Source organism: Propithecus coquereli, unplaced genomic scaffold (genome assembly GCF_000956105.1).
Source record: "Propithecus coquereli isolate 6110/MARCELLA unplaced genomic scaffold, Pcoq_1.0 Scaffold41, whole genome shotgun sequence".
NCBI classification, from domain to species: Eukaryota; Metazoa; Chordata; class Mammalia; order Primates; family Indriidae; genus Propithecus; species Propithecus coquereli.
In genome coordinates this window covers 2,863,710-2,880,549 of record NW_012149841.1, presented here as the reverse complement: position 1 = coordinate 2,880,549, position 16,840 = coordinate 2,863,710, and the positions used below count along the sequence as shown (strand labels likewise).

The following is a 16,840-nucleotide window of genomic DNA, read 5'->3' as shown; positions in this document are numbered from 1 at the left end:
CGCCCCCAGCCCTGTTTCTGCCGTGGCCTCCTGAGCACCGGGCACCTTTCCCCAGTGTGAATCCTCAACCCTCCATGCTGGTCTCACGGCCACCCTGCAAGGAAGGTCCGCGAAGGGTGGGCCATGTTTTAGTACCACATTCTGCACATCGTTTCAGCTAAACGTGCCTCTGATTTCTTTTTTTTTTTGAGACAGAGTCTCACTTTGTCACCTGGGCTAGAATGCAGTGGCGTCGTCGTAGCTCACTGCCACCTCAAACTCCTGGGCTCAAGTGATCCTCCTGCCTCAGCCTCCAGGGTAACTGGGACTACAGATGCCCACCACGATGCCTGGCTAATTTTTTCTATTTTTCTGTAGAGACAGGGTCTCACTCTTGCTCAGGCTGGTCTCAAACTCCTAGGCTCAAGAGATCCTCCTGTCTCGGCCTCCCGGAGTGCTAGGATTATAGGCGTGAGCCACTGCGCCCGGCCTCTGCCTGATTTCTAATTGGCTCTAATTCCTTCTAGAGCAGGACCTGCAAGACAGGGCTCCCTCCCCTGTTCCCTGAGGACTTCAGCGAACCTCTGAGGTTCGCTGTGTCTGTGTCTGTCAGAGGGGCCCTGGGAGCAATGTCTGCTTCCCCAGCCGCCTCATCTGACCTGCCCCTGCCCCAGAGTAGGGTCCACGCCGTGGGGGCTCAGGAGCAGCTCACTGGTTGACTGAAGGCAGTCAGAAGGCCAGGAAAGGAGGAGGGACACAAAGGCAAGAGAAGCGGGACACCATCCAGGAGGGAGTCCTGAGACCTCGGCTGGTCTGCTTCTTCTGCCCTGTCATGGTAGGGCGTGTACGTGCACACACATGCATGCACATGTGAAGGGGACATGGTCCATTGGCCAGGGTATTCCTGGACTCACTCCTCTTCCCTGTACCACATGCAGTTGGCACCGGTGGGTCACAAGTCCCTTTCACCCTTGTGACTCATGAGGACCCTACAGCCACGCTGCGGGGAGGCAGGGCCGAGGTGAGTGCTCCTGCTCTGCATGTGGCGAAGTAGGCCCAGAGGGCTGCAGTCACAACTGCAAGTCACACGGCTGGCGGGAGAACCCAGGTCTCCTGGTGCCAGTGAGGGTTCAGCAGCCTGGGCTACTGAGCTGTCGTGAGGGCCTCTGCCAGGCCTCAGTGCAGAGCCAGTGGCAAGGGACACCTCATGACCAGGGAGGGGAGGTGATACCTGAGCCCAGGCCCCAAGACATGGGCGATGCCGAGGGCATGCAGAGAGCCAGTCCCCGAGCATGCCAGGCCAAGGACTCGTGGTCCGGACCCCCGCAAGAGGGAGGAAGGGGTCATTTCCAGAAAGCCTGGGATAGGCAGAAGGGGGCCCTCTCGACAATGGGAGACCTACCGCATGATGCCCAGAGGATCCAGCACCTCCTCCTCCTCCTCCTCCTCCTCCTCCAAGGACTTCTCTACATCTTTGTCCTTCAGGCCCAGGGTGGGCGGACTCTCGCCCGCCACTCGGTCTTGCTGCTCAAAGAAGTCAAAAGCCTCCTCATCGCCCCCTGCCTGGCTGTGTGTGTCACCCAGGACAGAGGAATCTCTGTTGGTGAGACCTGCAGCCCCTGGGGATCTGGTGCCTGTGGAGGAAGACAGAAAAGAAGGGGCTTCATACCCAGCCCAGAGGCAGAGGAGGCCTCGCCACACTGCACCCAGGATTTGAGGCCGAGGGCTTCCTGCAGTTTCCTGGGACCAAACTCTTCCCTGAGCCAGGATGGCAAGGTCTGCGTGGATGGGAGGCAACCACCATTCCGGAGGCAGCCAAGTGCCTGCTGCAGCCCTCCGAGGGCTGATGGAGTGGGCACAGGACGGAGCTTCAGGACAAGACAGAGGCAGCGGTTCCTGAACCTCCGCAGCCCAGAGCCCGTCTGCACCGCAGGATAGCCGAGCCCGCCTCCACCGGGCTGGCGGTGGGGCAGACAGTGCACAGCGTGATTCAAGAAGAACCAGCACCTTCAGGACCACTTCACAGCCGTGAGGCATGGCAAGGAGCTCTGCCAGTCCAAACAGACAGAGACTGTGAACTCAATGCATGCGCACAGTGGGCACGTGGAAGATTCCAGAATAAACTGTGATCACTCCATTACAAACGGGCTTAGACCTGTGCTTCTCGAAGTGTGGTCGCAGACAGGCGTCCACAATGAGGTAAGTACAGAAAGGAATCCAGAAACTTCCATAGCTGCTTGGCATTATCATCACATCCCAGCATGCAATTCTGTATTCATGACAGTATCCGTCTGTGACAGGCTGGGAATGAGAAAGCCAGTCCTCCCCCACGGGTAGTTTGAGAAGTGTGGGTTGAATACTTGATCATCTCTATCCAAATAGTTACTGGGTAGCTTATTTGAAAGCATCAACTTTTTAAAAAAATCACACTGTAAGTAAAAAACTTACAGTGTCCGGCATACAGGATGTACTGCGTGATGATGATTATGTTGTATGTTATGCTGTTATAATATTTGGACAAACATGAAATAGCAGTCAAAATCTCAAGATCCTTCAATTTCATGTAATAAGCCTCACAGAATAGGCACTTTACATTTAAATATCACAAAACCCTATGAATGAGACCGTTAACTATCCCCGCATCTTAGAGATGAGAAAACTGAGGCTCAGCGTGGCTGGGGAGGTTGGCCCCCTCTGTGCTTTCTCTCCACGACAGGGGCGCCAAGACAGCTTGACATCTCAGGGACCCTAGACCTGTGAGGGGACATAAGAGTCCCAGGCCTTCTGCACATTCCCTGGCTTTGCTCTTTACTGCCCGCCCCTGACTTTTTTTCTTTTTCAATTAGTTTACTTGCCATCAACTTTGTTTTGCAAAATTCCCTTCTGTTTTGTAGAACTAGGAGATTCACAGTAGTCAGGAAAGGAGTTAAAGCTAAATAGGCTGATCTACCGATCCAAGGAGGGCAGCGGTCAGGGCTGAGAGTCCAGCACCACCAGTGGGGCCTCTCTCCACCCCGAGGGCACGGGAGAACCCGGCCTGCCCTGGCAGCGTCTGGGCCAGACTGGGGGACCTGCCCGGGGTTCTGGGTGTGCCGAGGGGTGGGGGTGTGACTTCAGCCACCATTTCCGTGTGGTGTGCTCTGTTCTAAGCGTTTCACAGGTATGAGCCCACTTAATCTCACCACCACCCGTCAGCCAGGTTATCCCCATCTTACGGATGAGAAAACTGCAAAGGGAAGAGGGGGTGGGACACTGATGGGAAGGGCCCGGCCCCGTCACTGAGGGGCTGGATCCCTGGGGCTGTGCCTCGGCCTGGAGGTGTGCCCTCCACTCTCCCCAGGGCCGGGTGGCAGGAGGTGGGCGGGTATTTGCATGTGTGATTATGCGTCAGGGAACCTCTAGGGATGGGGCTGACCAAGAAGGCCCGGGGTGGGGTCACACTGTGGAGATGCCGCCCTGTGAGCCCCATCTCACCCTGGACAGTCAAGTCAGTCCCTCGAGGGCTGGTCCCCTGTCCACCATCGGGCCCAGGGAGGTCGGAAAGGCCCACCTCCCTCAGCGGCCTGGCTGAAACTTCCTGGCTACAGAGGGCAGTGGTGGACCCGCCCCCTCCGGGCCAGGGCAGCGAGGCCCAGTTCTGGGCTGGGGAGACCTCAGGGACTCGGGACAGCGCCTCGGGTACCTAAGAATTCTAGCAGCTCTGGGCTGCCTGCCAACTCGGCATCCTTGGAGACACAGCGCAGAATGTCATTGAACACGGCTCTCCTTTCCCGGATGTCAGACTCCCCAACAAACAGGACCTTCCTGGGGAGCGGGGGGAGGCTGGCTGTTGCATAACGACTGCTCAGTTTCTGGTAAAACTCCTCAATCTCGCTGTACTTTTTGGAGACCTGGAATGAGAGGAGCATGCGGTTTTCTCAGTGAAGAGCGAGAGGGGGCGTTCCTCTCCCCCCAGCCAGAGGTCGGAGGCTGTGCTGGGCCACGGGAAGTGTGCTGTCTCCCTGCCTTGGGCTCTGGTACTTGACCTTCCTAGTCAACGGCAGGCTCAGTTACAAATGTCTTAATGGCCCAAGATGCAATAATGCTGCTGCTCCGGGCACTGTCACGTCCCAAGTAGACACTTTTGACACAGGGACCCCTGCCTGGCCTGTAGGTGGCCATAGCTGCCTCCATGCCAGGCTTCCAGCGCATCAGCAGGGTGATCTCACCATCTGGCAGGTGGCCAGGTCATCTTCCTGCAACACTGTGAGTCACCTTTTCTCAGCACAGACCTCTTGATCACCCTCCCGTGAGCAAGCGGCAGCCTTGGGCAGGTCCAGTTGGTGCAAGCAGTGAAGGCAGATATCACCGAAGCTGGCTGCCTGCCCTGCCGTCAGCCAGGACCCCTCTGCATGCCAGAACCTGGGTGAAGGAGGTGACCACGCCTCCCGCTAATCTCTCCCCACAACTCCTAGGCAGCTAAGTCTCCACTCACTCCCTCAGTAAGCTCCTGCTGCATGTACGCTCCACGCGGGGACATCCCAACAGGCTCTCGGTCTCGTGAGACAGCACGGCAGGTTCAGTGCTATCGCCATGGTCTGTAACCACGTGCGGGCGCTCGGAGAAGAGTCCCCTGCACTATGCACACCCCAGCCTAGCGCCCACCCTCTGCGCTGGGCTCCTCTGTGCTTTCCCCATAGCTGTGCCTTTCTCCCCGACTCTGTGGAGCGTGGAAGATGAAGCTGGGTCACTCCCAGGCCCAGGCTGGACCCCCACACACCACTGGAGTGCCGGCACGCGGCTCACCAGCAACACCACCCAGAACCCTCCGCCTGTGAAGGTTCTAGACACCAGAAGGTGACTGGGGGACTCCAGAACCCCCTCAACGGGGAGTCTTCTGGGACAGGGGGCTGCTGCCTGCAGCTGTCAGCACAGAGCCCGGCTCTGGAGCTTTTCTGAGAACGGCTGTCAGGAGAGGCAGGAGGATTCCTTCACAAAGTGGCTGGTAACAGAGGCTCCAACCTGGGCTGTCTGGAGTAGCTGGTGACTCCAGCCAGGCAGGCAGGGCAGGCTACGGTGGGGGCCGAGCGCCCCCTGCTGGCCTGACTGCTCCACGCAGGCTCGGCCCACAGACCAGCCAGTCCCGGGTGCTGGGAGCCTCCTTCCCCAGGGCTCTGGCGGCGTGAGGGCCAGGAGCTGTGAGGCTGGGTTCTGACCCCACACAGGGCCCACATCCATCAGTGTTGCAGCCAGGGCTTCTCAGGTAGCTACCTGCACCAGCAACCAGAGGAGGCCAAGTGAGAGGCACTGAGGGCGGAAGGAGCTGAGGGTGGGAACTCACGCTCATCTGGTGCCCCCGTGTGCCGGGCACCGGGCAGACAGCCCCCAACAGAAGCGTGTGTGTGCCTGCAAAACCTCCGCTACAGAGCCCCTGCCTGGGGGCCACTTTGACTCCGTGGTTAGCAATCAAATACATATGTATATTAAAACATATATGCCCCTTTAAGGAGTAGATGCAAAATGCTCACTAATTCTTTTAGCTAAATCATGAAAGTTCAAAGAGATTTCAGGCTTGGGGCACACTCTCTTGGGCTACACTATCAGATCCCACAAAAAATAAAGCAGTTCTCTTGCCCTTGTGGGTACTTCAAAATGAGAAGCCCTTGCACACACACGCACAGACTTCACTGGGCTTGGGCGCCACGGACTAGGAAAACGTGGCACTGGTGTGACACATGGAGGTGTTAATGGCAGTCTCATGAACACCAGCATGTGAGACCAGCCCTTTGCTCAGGACGGAGCAGGCTGGCCTGGAGCTCCTCGAGGCTCCCAGAATGCTGCCTGTCCGCCTGCCCTCCAACATCAAGCTCAAATACTCTCCGCGTCTGAGAGCATGGGTGCGCGGAGCCCCAGCCTCGATCCAGTCAGATCACCAGGAGCTGCAAACCGCCCTGCAGAGCTCAGCCACTCTCAGGATGTAAACAGAAAATCAAAATCTCAGGGCCTCCCCCCTAACTCCTTATGCAAAACAGCAGGTAAGGGGCTCAGGCACCTGTGAAGAGCTGGCCCCACAGATCATTCATTAAGGAAACTCCTTGCTGACCCCCCATAAGCAAGGACATGCAAATTGTACCTATGTCAAGCACCTAAAACTAAAGTTTGCTCTACTAATAACACTAATAATGAATTACAAGTTTGTCTTTACAGGTAACGAAACTGAAGACACGGAATCCAGCATCCTTCCACCTATCCAGGAACATCTACTTAATTGAAGCTTCCTTCACTCTCCTTTTCCCTTCTAACATCCCCCTTATTTTATGTAAAATGTAGATTTCCTGGGCCTCACAAGAATGTAACCACTTTGCCTTATCACACCCCCACCCCCCACTGTCTTTTTCCTTCTCTCTATAGCCTTTAAAATGCTGAAGTTCCACCTTCCCCTTCAGGAAAAACGGCCATGGCTTGTCTGTAGTTCCTGTTTTTCCCAGGTGTGTCCTCAATTTTGGTTTAATAAACCTCCAGTGGTTGAGATTTTTGCCTCTGTCATTTACTTGAGTCGACAGGAGCAATGTGGACCCAGAACCGCACCCTAACAGACCCTAACCACACACCTTGTTTCTTGCCAAGAGCCGGTCTCAGGAGCAATGAAACGAGACACCGCACTGCTATTTTAGACACTTCCCATGATGTTGCTGGAAGTCCCTTAAAGAAAGATCTGTGCCATAAATTTTTCTTAAAATTTAGTGTCTCTTTCAACAGGTCACCAGAGCGACGCAATTCATCGTTTCCCTTTTCGTCCTGGCTGCCAGGAGATTCAGAGCTAGCCCGTGTGCAAGCCTGCAGCAGGTTGCTCCCCTCTGTACCATGCAGCTCTAGTTCATTTCACCTTGTCCCAGTAATCCTGTAGCCTGACTCTCCTGGGCCCTGCACCAGGATCTTTTTATAAAAGGCAAACGGTAAATAATAAGTCATGATCTCAGCCCTTCTTGACGCCCTCTCCTCCCTCAGCTCCTGTGACTCCACAGTCGCCCGGTTCTCCCCCCTCTGCCTCACCTGTAGACTCCCCCTTCTTGACGGGCCTGCTGGTGTCCTCAGGATTCCCTCCTCAACCCTTCTTCCACCCCCCACATCTGCTCTCTGGGCAACTGCATCCACTCCCAGGCTTGGGAATGGCTTTTAGCATCACCTCCAAGCTGATGTCTCCCAAACCTGCATCTTAGGCCTGACCCCGTCCAGAGCACCGGCCTCGTGTATAAGTCCATCGGGTGGACACGTCACACTCAACACGCCCCCTCAGATCTGCCAGGGTACAGGTTCTCTTTATCTCAGTGGGTATAAATATTTCTAACTCTCTCCCTCCCTTCCACACCAACTACCACTGGCCTGCTCCAAGCCCTCACTTGGGGACTGTTCCTTCTAATCCAACTCCATGCTCCCCACAGACCGGTTGGTTAAAGGCAAATGGGAGCATGTGACCATGTGACTCCCCTGCTTGAAACTCCTCCTTGGCTGCAGGACAGGTCCAGGCCCCGCACGCGCTCCCTGACCCAGCTCCTGCCTGTCACCACCCTCCTCTCCCACTCCATGCCAGGACCATGCTCGACTGCTCAGAGTTCCCCACACGACACCCACCTCCAGCCTCTGTGCCTCTGCTTAGGCTGTGCCCTCCGCCTGGGACACCCTTCTCCCCTCTTCTTCTGCTGAGCTCCACCTGCTCTTTAAAACACAGCTCAGCCCTCAACTCATCTGTGAAGTTTCTGGAATCTATTACCCAGGGTGGGTTAGATGCCCCCTGTCTACACCCCCAGAGCCCCCATGTACTTCTGTCACCGTCTGTATCCGTCTCTTTACAAGCCTGGCACCCGTGGACTAACAGTATCTGATTGGCTCTTGTGTCCCCATCATCCGACATGGTCAGGCACTCCAGCCCGAGCGAGGGGTGGATAGAGAAGTGCCCACCCTGATGCTACTCACGCCTGGTGGGCAGGTGTGTATGCCCACCTGGACCCCAGCACCCTCAGAGCCTCCTGGCCAGAGCCCCCAGCTCACCAAGAACTGGACGACATCGTCGGGCTTGTGCTTGGCTGACTTGAATGCGGCCAGCCGGGTCACCACCAGGATCTGGTACTCCACGTGGCCGGACATCATCCTGCCCCGCACCTCCTGGTGCTGGGGCACTGTCAGGTCAAGGCCTGTGTGGACATTCTGCACTCGCCTGCCAGAGGAAAAGAGCAAACAAAGCTGAGGTTCCAGTCTGCGGACTTCTCAAGGGAAACGTGGGCAGGATCTCGGAGTGGCCTGGCAGGCCTGGGTGCCAGGCTGCTCTGCTGGCCGTCCTCAGGGTCCTCGGTGGTCGCTGCTCCAGGCCACCTGTCCCACCACACTCCAGCCTCTCATGAAGCCTGGCTTCCCAGGCCCCAGGCTTGGTCCTGCCTTTGGCTGCTCAGGGGCAAATGGTCTGTTCCCAGCAGCAAAACAGGGAAGGACGGGGACTGCTGAAAATCACAAACAGCTGAGTGCTCGTGAGCTTTGCAGAACCGGCGGAGGCAGCATCCCCAGTGATCTACTCAGACCAAGGGAAGTACCTGGGTCTGTGTGGACAACCCAGGAAGGAAACTCCCCCGGGCACCTGGCGGGAGGCGCCTCTCTCCAGCAGGCCAGAGGCAGGGAGCCGCTGCAGGGCCCTCCCACGGGAAACGGGCCGGGCGCTAGCCGTGGGGCCCTCCCCGGCCTCATCCGGGCAGTTGATACTTCCCTCTCGGGTGCTGGGAGGATGCCAGCTGAACACCAGGGCTCTTGGGAAATTTTTAAAATGCAATTCAAACATACTGAACTGTACGGAGAGCAAAGAAGTGGTGTGGCATTTTCTCTGAAGTGAGAAAAGATGTCCGATGTATCCTTCATCACACACAAGGGTGTGACACAGACCTGTGCGGACTAACGTCCCTCACATCAACACCTCTGGCAGGACGTGCCGAGCACGCTCTGATCATCGAGGTGAGACCAGCTGTGCGCTGGGCAGAACACAAGGGCTGAGGCCCTGGGCAGGGAGGAGCTTCTGGAGCTTAAACTTGTGCCTGGGGCAAGGCCCTTCCCTCTCTGGAATTACCAGAGCCCTCCCCCAGCACCCCTTCTGCACAGACTCCTCGCATCCCCTGCTAAGCATGGGACGCTGTCACCAAGATGCCGCTGTCACCGACTGGGGAGGCCTACACAACATGCCTCCCTGTGCCGTGTGTGCGTACCCAGTGACCATGCACGTGGTCCACTCGAGGAACATTCTCCCGCGGCACAGTGCAGGCTGCGAGGAGCACGATCATTCATGCAGACCAGGGCTGGCCTGCACCAGGGTGCCAGAGGGCACAAGAGGGCCAGCTGCAGGCTGTGAGGTGAAAGGCTCCTAAGCCAATCAGCGCTCCTTGTCAGCAGCCAGATGACGCTGCGCTCAGAGGGTGTGTGCCCGTGGCTTGGTGCCACACACCGTTGCCATCACGGCGCGGGAGAAAAGGGCGAGACGGAACCGCAGCAGACGCAGCCTGAGCACCTCACCTGTGCCTGGGGCCGCTGCCGCCCAGCAGCCCTGCAAAGGAGCTCTGCAACTCAGACCCACTTAAAAGACAGGGAAATGGGCCCTAAAAGGAGTCGCCAACCCAAGGTCTCAGCTGGTATAGGGTGGAACCAGGGTGCAATCCCGGCGGCTCCAGAGCCCGGGGGCCTCTCACAGGGCATGAGAAAGCACCAGGCATTGTTTCTTTAGGATCGTTATGGAAACTAAGCACAAGTGGGTGAAGTGACCAGAAAGAGGTCACCTGAGCTGGAGGGGATGGCCTCTCGGGGTGAAAAGGGGACAGAGGGGGCCTCCCAAGGTCCAGCTCCCTGGCAGGGCCCATGTCTGACGGTTCTCTGACCGCACCAGAACCCCCAATCCATGATCCCTCCTCGTCCCAGAGTCCCACTCCCCTGCTGGAACCCTCTGCTGAGGCCCTAGCTCCCCGACTTCTCGCCCAGGGCTGACCTGGCCTGGGAAAAGCCGGCTTCTCCAGTCCTGTGCTTCCTCTGCCCTGTGCCAGGCAGCTTGTGGCAGGGGACAGACATGGCACAAGCATGCCACCTGGTCCCACCAGAAATTCAAGGCCACAGACTCCAAGGCTATCACCACGCCAGGCCTGGCAACCCTAGCTGCCCTAGACGCGGGGTTCTCAAAGTTGGTCCCTGATCAGCATCGCTTTGCCTGGGAACTTGTGGGGAAGTTGGGACACTGCATAAAAGGCCTGGGGTGGCTGCATCCTTGTTTTAGCAAAGAATCGCCCTCCAGCGACTCCCATGCGCCTGGGCCTGATCCAGTCACTCTCCCGCTTCCCTAAGCCCCTAAGGAAACTTTCTGCACAGGGCTAGAGAGTAAATATTTTAGGCTTTGTAGGCTATGTGGTCTCGGGTGCGGCTGCTATGGACAATACATAAACAAATGGGGGTGTGTTGGGCACAATTTGACCCACACCTGTGCCCTCGACCAAGCTTCTCAAATTGTACCGAGTGTACAAGCCCCTGGGGTTCAGAGTCTGGTCCCACAGGTGGGCCCAAGAGTCTGCATTTCTAATAAGCTCCCAGGTGATGCTGGTGCGTCTCTGTGCTGCTCCGGGCACCATGAGAAAACATCCTGGGCTTCACCATCACATTCGCCACTCAGCCGGCACCTGTCTCGCATACGCTGTCCCCTCCTGGGACTGTGGACAGACTGGCCGCTCCTAAGGCCAGTCCTGGCCCTCCTTAGCCCCTCTTGGCTACTCAAGGACATGGCTTCTGAGTGCTCCCCTCTCTTCCTCGCCATCAATTTCCCCGCCTTACTGGATCGCTGTCACCAGCATGCAGTCACACTCCAACCTGCCTGGGACAGAAGCCACGCTCTGACCCCACACTCCCCTCGCTCAGTTCCCTCCTCCCCTTTCCAGCAGAACTCCTCAAACGAGTGGCCCATATTCACGGGCTCCAGTTCCTCTCCTCCAACCAGACTTTTGTTCTCATTGTGCAACAAACTGCCAGCACCCAGGTCACCTGTGACCTCTGTGTTGTCAAATCCAGAGGTGAGTTCTCACTGCCCCTGTTCCCTGACTTGTCAGTGGCACCTGGCACAGTCAGTAGCTCCCTGCCTGAAGCTCTGCCTTCACGGGCTGTGGGACACCCCACTCCTCGTGGCTCTTCCCCTTCTCCTGGCCACAGCTGCTCAGTTTCTCTGGATGGTTCCCTGATGGCACCCAGCGCGCCCTCTCGCAGCGCTCCGCCCAGGTGAGCTCATCCAGGTTCAAGGCATTAAATGCCATTCACCAGCCAGGGGCTCCCAAATTCCTCTCTCCAGCCCAGATTCTCCTCTCCTCAAAGCTGGCCCCCTTCTGGCTGCCTGCCTGACATCTCCGCTGGGCTGTCAACACGCTTCTTAAACGCACATGTCTAGACAAACACCGATGCCCACCTTCCCCCATATCTGCTCCGTCCCGGGAAACAGCAACTTTGATCTTTCAGCATCTTAGGACAGGAGCCTTGCAGTTACTCCTGACTCCTCTTCCTCCTCCTCACATCCCACACCCAAGCAGCAGCAAACCTGGAAGCTCAAGCCTCAAAATATATCCAGAACACAGATACTTCTCACCTCCGTGGCTGCTGTCACCCTGGGCCAACCCACCAGGGGCTCTGTGCAGATTCCTGAAGGGAGTAAACCACCAAGGGCACGGCGAGACTCCCTGGCCACCTCTGCCTGCAGCCCCCTGACCCCAGGCCCAGCCCCAGTCCACGCTCAACACAGCGGCCAAAGGATCTCTGTAAAACAGAAGTCAGGTCCCATCGCGCTCAGAATGAAATCCGATGGCCTACAAGGCCTTTCCTGATTGTCCCCTGCTCCCACTGTGTCACCTAACAGCCCCCCAACCCCACTCACCCCACTGCAGCCACAGCAGCCCCAGGACCTCTGCTCCTGCTGCCCTCACAGCTGGATACACATTTTTCAAGATTTCTGTTTTCTGGCTCTCTCCTTCGGGGAACTTGTCAGGGATCTTCCCAGGGGCCACTCTACGAGAAAGATGTCCCCAGCCACACCACACAAGATGCACGTGTTCCTCCTAGCACTCTATGGCCCCTACCGTTTCATTCCTTCACAGCATTCACCATCCCTGACATGTTACATATTGCCTACTGTCCGTCTGTCCCCACTGGCGTTCCAGGTTTGGCTCACTGCTGTCTCCTAGAACCTGGACCAGTACCTGGCACAGAGAGGGCCCTTAATAAACACCTGCTGGCTGAAGGCACACATGCATGCAGGTGGTGACATCACGTGGGAGGAGGCTAGGCTGGAAACAGGAGCTGGGGGTAGGGGAAGGCAAGGGCCAGCCGGCCGGCCGTGATATTTGCACTCACCCTGCAGGTGAGCCTCTTGGGAATGACCACGACTCACTGGGCCTCTACCACCCGCACCCCCGTGTCTGTTAACAAGCTGTGTCCAGGTCCGGCGGGGAGGGAAGCCGCTCACCCTGCTTCCCAAGCACCCAGCACCAGCGTCACACTCCATCCGTCTCCGTGTGGCTGAGGGGCATCTGCTGCTGCTGATGCCTGCCAATGTCAATCCCCCAACTTGCAGAAAAGGAAACTGAGGCTCAGTGAGAGCGGCTGACTTGCATGCAGGAGGGAAACCTCTTCTGCCCACGAAGGTGCAACCTGTAACCGAGGTCTATCATACAGAGACCAAGCAGGTTCTGACATCAAGGTTTGCAAAAAGAATGTTTTTCTAGATCGGAATTCCAGATAACAGGAAGATTAACGGTTGGGCTGGGTAACACATTCGCTGATCTAATAAACTGGCCCCTTAGTCCAAGATTTTGTGTAAGGGGGACAAGGGTGGAGTATATGAAAATACTTGAAGTGAGACACTTTACAGCTTTTTAAACCAGAGTTAAAGAATAAAACCATGACCCTCCCAGCCTTCCCAGGATCCAGCCTGTGCTGGGTCCTCCAGGCCTGGATCAGGGCGGCCCCTCCGCGGCCTGGGCGCTAACCTGCACGTCTCCTGAGCTGCCTCCTGGAGCAGCTGCCACCTCTTCCTCGCCTCTCCCCGCCACCTGGTCACCGTCCACTCATCCTGCAGGACCCGGCCTCATTCGCCTCCTCCCAGAAGCCGGGTCCTGCCCGGGTCTGTGTTCCCATGGCAACCTGAACCTAAGACCTCCTCCTAGCATCTAGCCCCATCGCCCCCACCGCCGCAGGGCTCCCCCCAGTGCCAGGCTCGTCTGACTCACCCTGGTCCCAGTGTGAGCACCGGGCTGGCACACCTGAGCGCTGAAAGGATGGAGAAGTAAACTTTCGGGCCCAAAGAGAAGAGCCCAAGTGGGCAGGGAAGGGGAACAGAGGCTCCTCTCTGCCCGTCTGCACGGAACCGGCCCGTCCCAGGCACCCCACTGGGTCTCGGGTGAGCTCTTTACCCTCCAGGGGGCCTCAGTTTCCCCATCTGGACCACCGGGGCCACCTCTCCTGCAGGGGCCCAGCCCGGACAAACTACCGAGGTCGCTGGGGAGACCCGCGCGGGCCACGGACCCTCGGGGGGGGCCGCCTCCGCCTGCCCCTCCCCCCGGGACCCCGAGCTGCCCGAGGCCGGCGCCGGGCGCGGGGGTCTGGCTCACCTGGAAGTGACGAGCACCGCCGGGGACTGCATAGCGGCGGCCGCGGCTTCGGGCGGGGCGTGCAGTCACGGGACCGGGCAGCGCCGGCGTCGCCGCGTTCCCGCCCCCGGCTCCGGGCGGCCGCGCCCCTCCCGCCGCCCTGGCGCGCCCCCTTGCGGCCGCGGCCGCGCAATGCGGCGCCTTGGGTGGCCCGGGACGGGCAGTGCTGGGGACTGTCCCCGCAGGGGGGCGGTCAGCCTGCGCAGCTCTACTCTCCCGGCGTCCCCGAGCTGAGTCCCCGAGCTGAGTCCCCGAGCTGAGCCGCACCCCCCGCAACCACCTGTAGAGCGCCTAGCCTGGGACCTGGCATGCGGGGCATGCAGTCAGTGCGTTCGTGGTGCCATAATGTTTACCCGCTAACCAGACGGGACTCGGCTCTGTTTCTGCAGCTAGTCCCAGTGCAGAGCTAATCCCGCCTTCCCCCATGGCGTTTTCATTCATCCAGCCGGTCAACAAATATCTACTAAACTGGGACTCTGTCCAGGCCCCGTCGACTTTGGGAGCTACACAGGGAACACCGCGACGCGCCGCAGCCCAGCCTGTGCTCTCAGGGTGCGCCCATGAACTCGCTGTCTGCGGCTTCCTTCCCTGCCCTCTCTCCGGGATTCCTCTCCTGCCTACGGTCTGTGCACCCTGTATCTGGCAGGTACTCTCCCCACAGAGGATCTTCAGAGAGCCGCTCCCTGGTGGTGGTCGGAGCTCTGGGTGGAGGCCTCCTGGCCACCTGTGTGTCCCCAGCTGGGCCAGGTCAATGGGGCCCTGGGGTTAGTTCTCCGCCAAAGGGGGCTTAGGTGTAGAGGCGTGCAGATGTAATAGACTCTCTCATAACAGATTCACCTCTCCATAGTGTGAAGAACAGAGAGGTCGTGTCACCTGCCAAAGTAGCCCAGGAAAAGAAACAGTGAGTCTGGAAACAGAGCCAGGAGAAAGCGCTGCTCCTGTTCTGCTGCTCTCTCCATGGAGGGCCCCAGGGACAAAAAGCTGCAGAAGCTGGGCTTAACCACACCAGAATTCATGACAGAGTGATATTGGCCACTTTTCCTAAACTTCCCAGCCACCATCATCATCATCACCACCGACAGCATTGCCTGCATTTGATTTTAGTGAAGAAATCCTACAGTAAAAATGTGAAACATGACTTTCCTCAATGTATCTCTCGAACAAATGCATTCATATGCCTTATTGGGTTTGTTTCAAATTTGTTTATAGACAAGATTAGCAATAGTGAGTGGAAAGATGGCTGAATGAATGAAAGTTCTGAGGGAGCACAGTGGAGGCTGCAGGGAAGAGCTGAGATGTGTGGCCAGAGCAGCTGTCGGCTCTGCTGGCTTGCTGCCCCCTCCTGGGGCAGGGTTGGTGTTGCAAATAGTCCTCCATGGGCCCCACTTTAGAGGAAGGGAGTTCAGTGTCTGGGCAGAAGACAGTATGGGCCTCAGCATTCCAGGAGTCTGGGTGTAGTGCCAGCCAGTTGAGCAGTCACTATTGCGCAAACCTTTGTCTAACAGACACAATGCGCTGGCTGCCAAGAATACACAGTGAATAAGCCACTTTTGCTGCTTTCAATGGGCTTCTCTACCCTTATACTTGGGGAGTGGGTAGGGGTAAGAAAAGGCTTCCTAAAGATGCCAAAGACCAAGGTAAAACCTGAAGAATTGATGGGTAGAGTAGAGGGAATATTGTACATGAAGACCTAGAGACAAGAAAAGGACATCAGGGAGTATGGGGAAGCGGCAAGCAGGAGCCAGGGCACGGACAGCCTCGTGCACCAAGCCTAGGGCTTTACCAACGTGACGCCATTGGAGGGTTGTGGACATAGGGGGGGCTGACCAGGTAAGCTGTGGACAGGGGTTCGGAGCACGTGGTGCTGAGAGCAAGAAGATAAGCAGAACAGTCCAGACTCAAGATGATGGCGGCATGGACTAGGGGTGATTAGCTGCCCAGGTGGAGAAGAGGGGACAGGTGAGAGAGAGTCGTAGGAGGTAGAAGTGGTCAAGACTCAGAAATCGAATGAGTATGGGTGAGAGGAGTTAAGATACCACTATGGTTTGGCTCCTGGGAGTGGCTGGGCAGTGGGACCATTTTCTGTGGCAGGGCACCTGGAGAAGCAGCACATTTTTGGTGGGACGATGAGTTCTGTTTTTGACAGGTGGTGTTTGAGGGCCTAGGGACACTGAGGTGATTGGATCTATGGCCCTGGACCCCGGGAGGTGAGCCTGGGCTGGAGACTGATGTGCGAGGTATAGGAAGAAAGGAAGCTGACTTGGGGTGAGCCCACCTAGGAAGGTCTAGAGAAGTACTTACATTCCAGTGGTAAGCAGAGGTGGGGAGCTCTAAAGAAGGGGACTCCCCTTCACTGAGAGAGCTGGTAGCATGTCTGTCACCAATGCCTTGTAAGCTACTGAGAAGGGCTCACTCACCCCTGGCCCCAGGATTGCCAAGGTTGCACGTCACGGGGGCTCAGCATACCTGTCAAGAATACAGCTGGTTTCCCATGAAAGAGTGACCCCATCCTAGAAAGCAATCCCATTTTCTGCCTCTGTGGGTCCCACGTGTCCCATGTGGCTCCAGCGCATAATTGTATACAATGCATGGAATGTGGGATCTAAATCTGATATTTTCTGCTTCCTGCTTGACTGGAGGAGCCCCTTCCATGGCTGAAGCTGCGCTAACAGAAACCACATTGCAGAGGATTTTCTATTCCTCCCTTCCCCAATGCCCTGGGAGGAACACTGCAGGGCTCAGTCTCCATCCAGGGAAGCCGCTGGGCCTCAGGGGCAGTGCAGTCAGTTAGAGACACCCGCAGCCCACAGGAGGTGCTCTGAACTGACTGCACCACGTACCAACATTTTCCTTGTTTCGGGTATGGTGGGTCTTCTGGGGACCTGCTGATTTGCTTCTGTCCCCTAATGTGATGCTATAGAGCTCCATGAGTCTGGCCATCTCCACGTGGAGCAGGGCCACCTCCAAGTCCCTGTGGAGGGTTTACTTTGCTAGGAGAAAGCTCTTTGCCCCTTTCTTGTCTTCTACCTACAAAGAGGATAGAATGCTGGAGACACAGCAGCCATATTGTGAGCATGAGGCACAAACATGAGTTTGGGGCCTACACATTAAGGATGGAAGAACTTGGGGACCTGATGGAATATGAACTTCCATGTCAGCCCTGGACACTTTCTCTGAACTTC

At 57.2% G+C, this 16,840-nt stretch overlaps 1 protein-coding gene across 1 annotated transcript in view; it reads right to left on the bottom strand.

Moving 5' to 3' along the window:
- HS1BP3 (HCLS1 binding protein 3) overlaps positions 1 to 13,654 on the bottom strand; it is a 32,519-nt gene extending 18,865 nt beyond the window's left edge. Inside the window, exons 1-4 of the mRNA XM_012653101.1 lie at positions 13,620 to 13,654; positions 8,008 to 8,173; positions 3,662 to 3,869; positions 1,382 to 1,613 (exon numbers count right to left, since the gene is read on the bottom strand). Coding sequence (XP_012508555.1) covers positions 1,382 to 1,613; positions 3,662 to 3,869; positions 8,008 to 8,173; positions 13,620 to 13,651 — 638 coding nt within the window. The 5' untranslated portion in view covers positions 13,652 to 13,654. The remainder of the gene's footprint in view (positions 1 to 1,381; positions 1,614 to 3,661; positions 3,870 to 8,007; positions 8,174 to 13,619) is intronic.
- Positions 13,655 to 16,840: the final 3,186 nt, after the last annotated feature.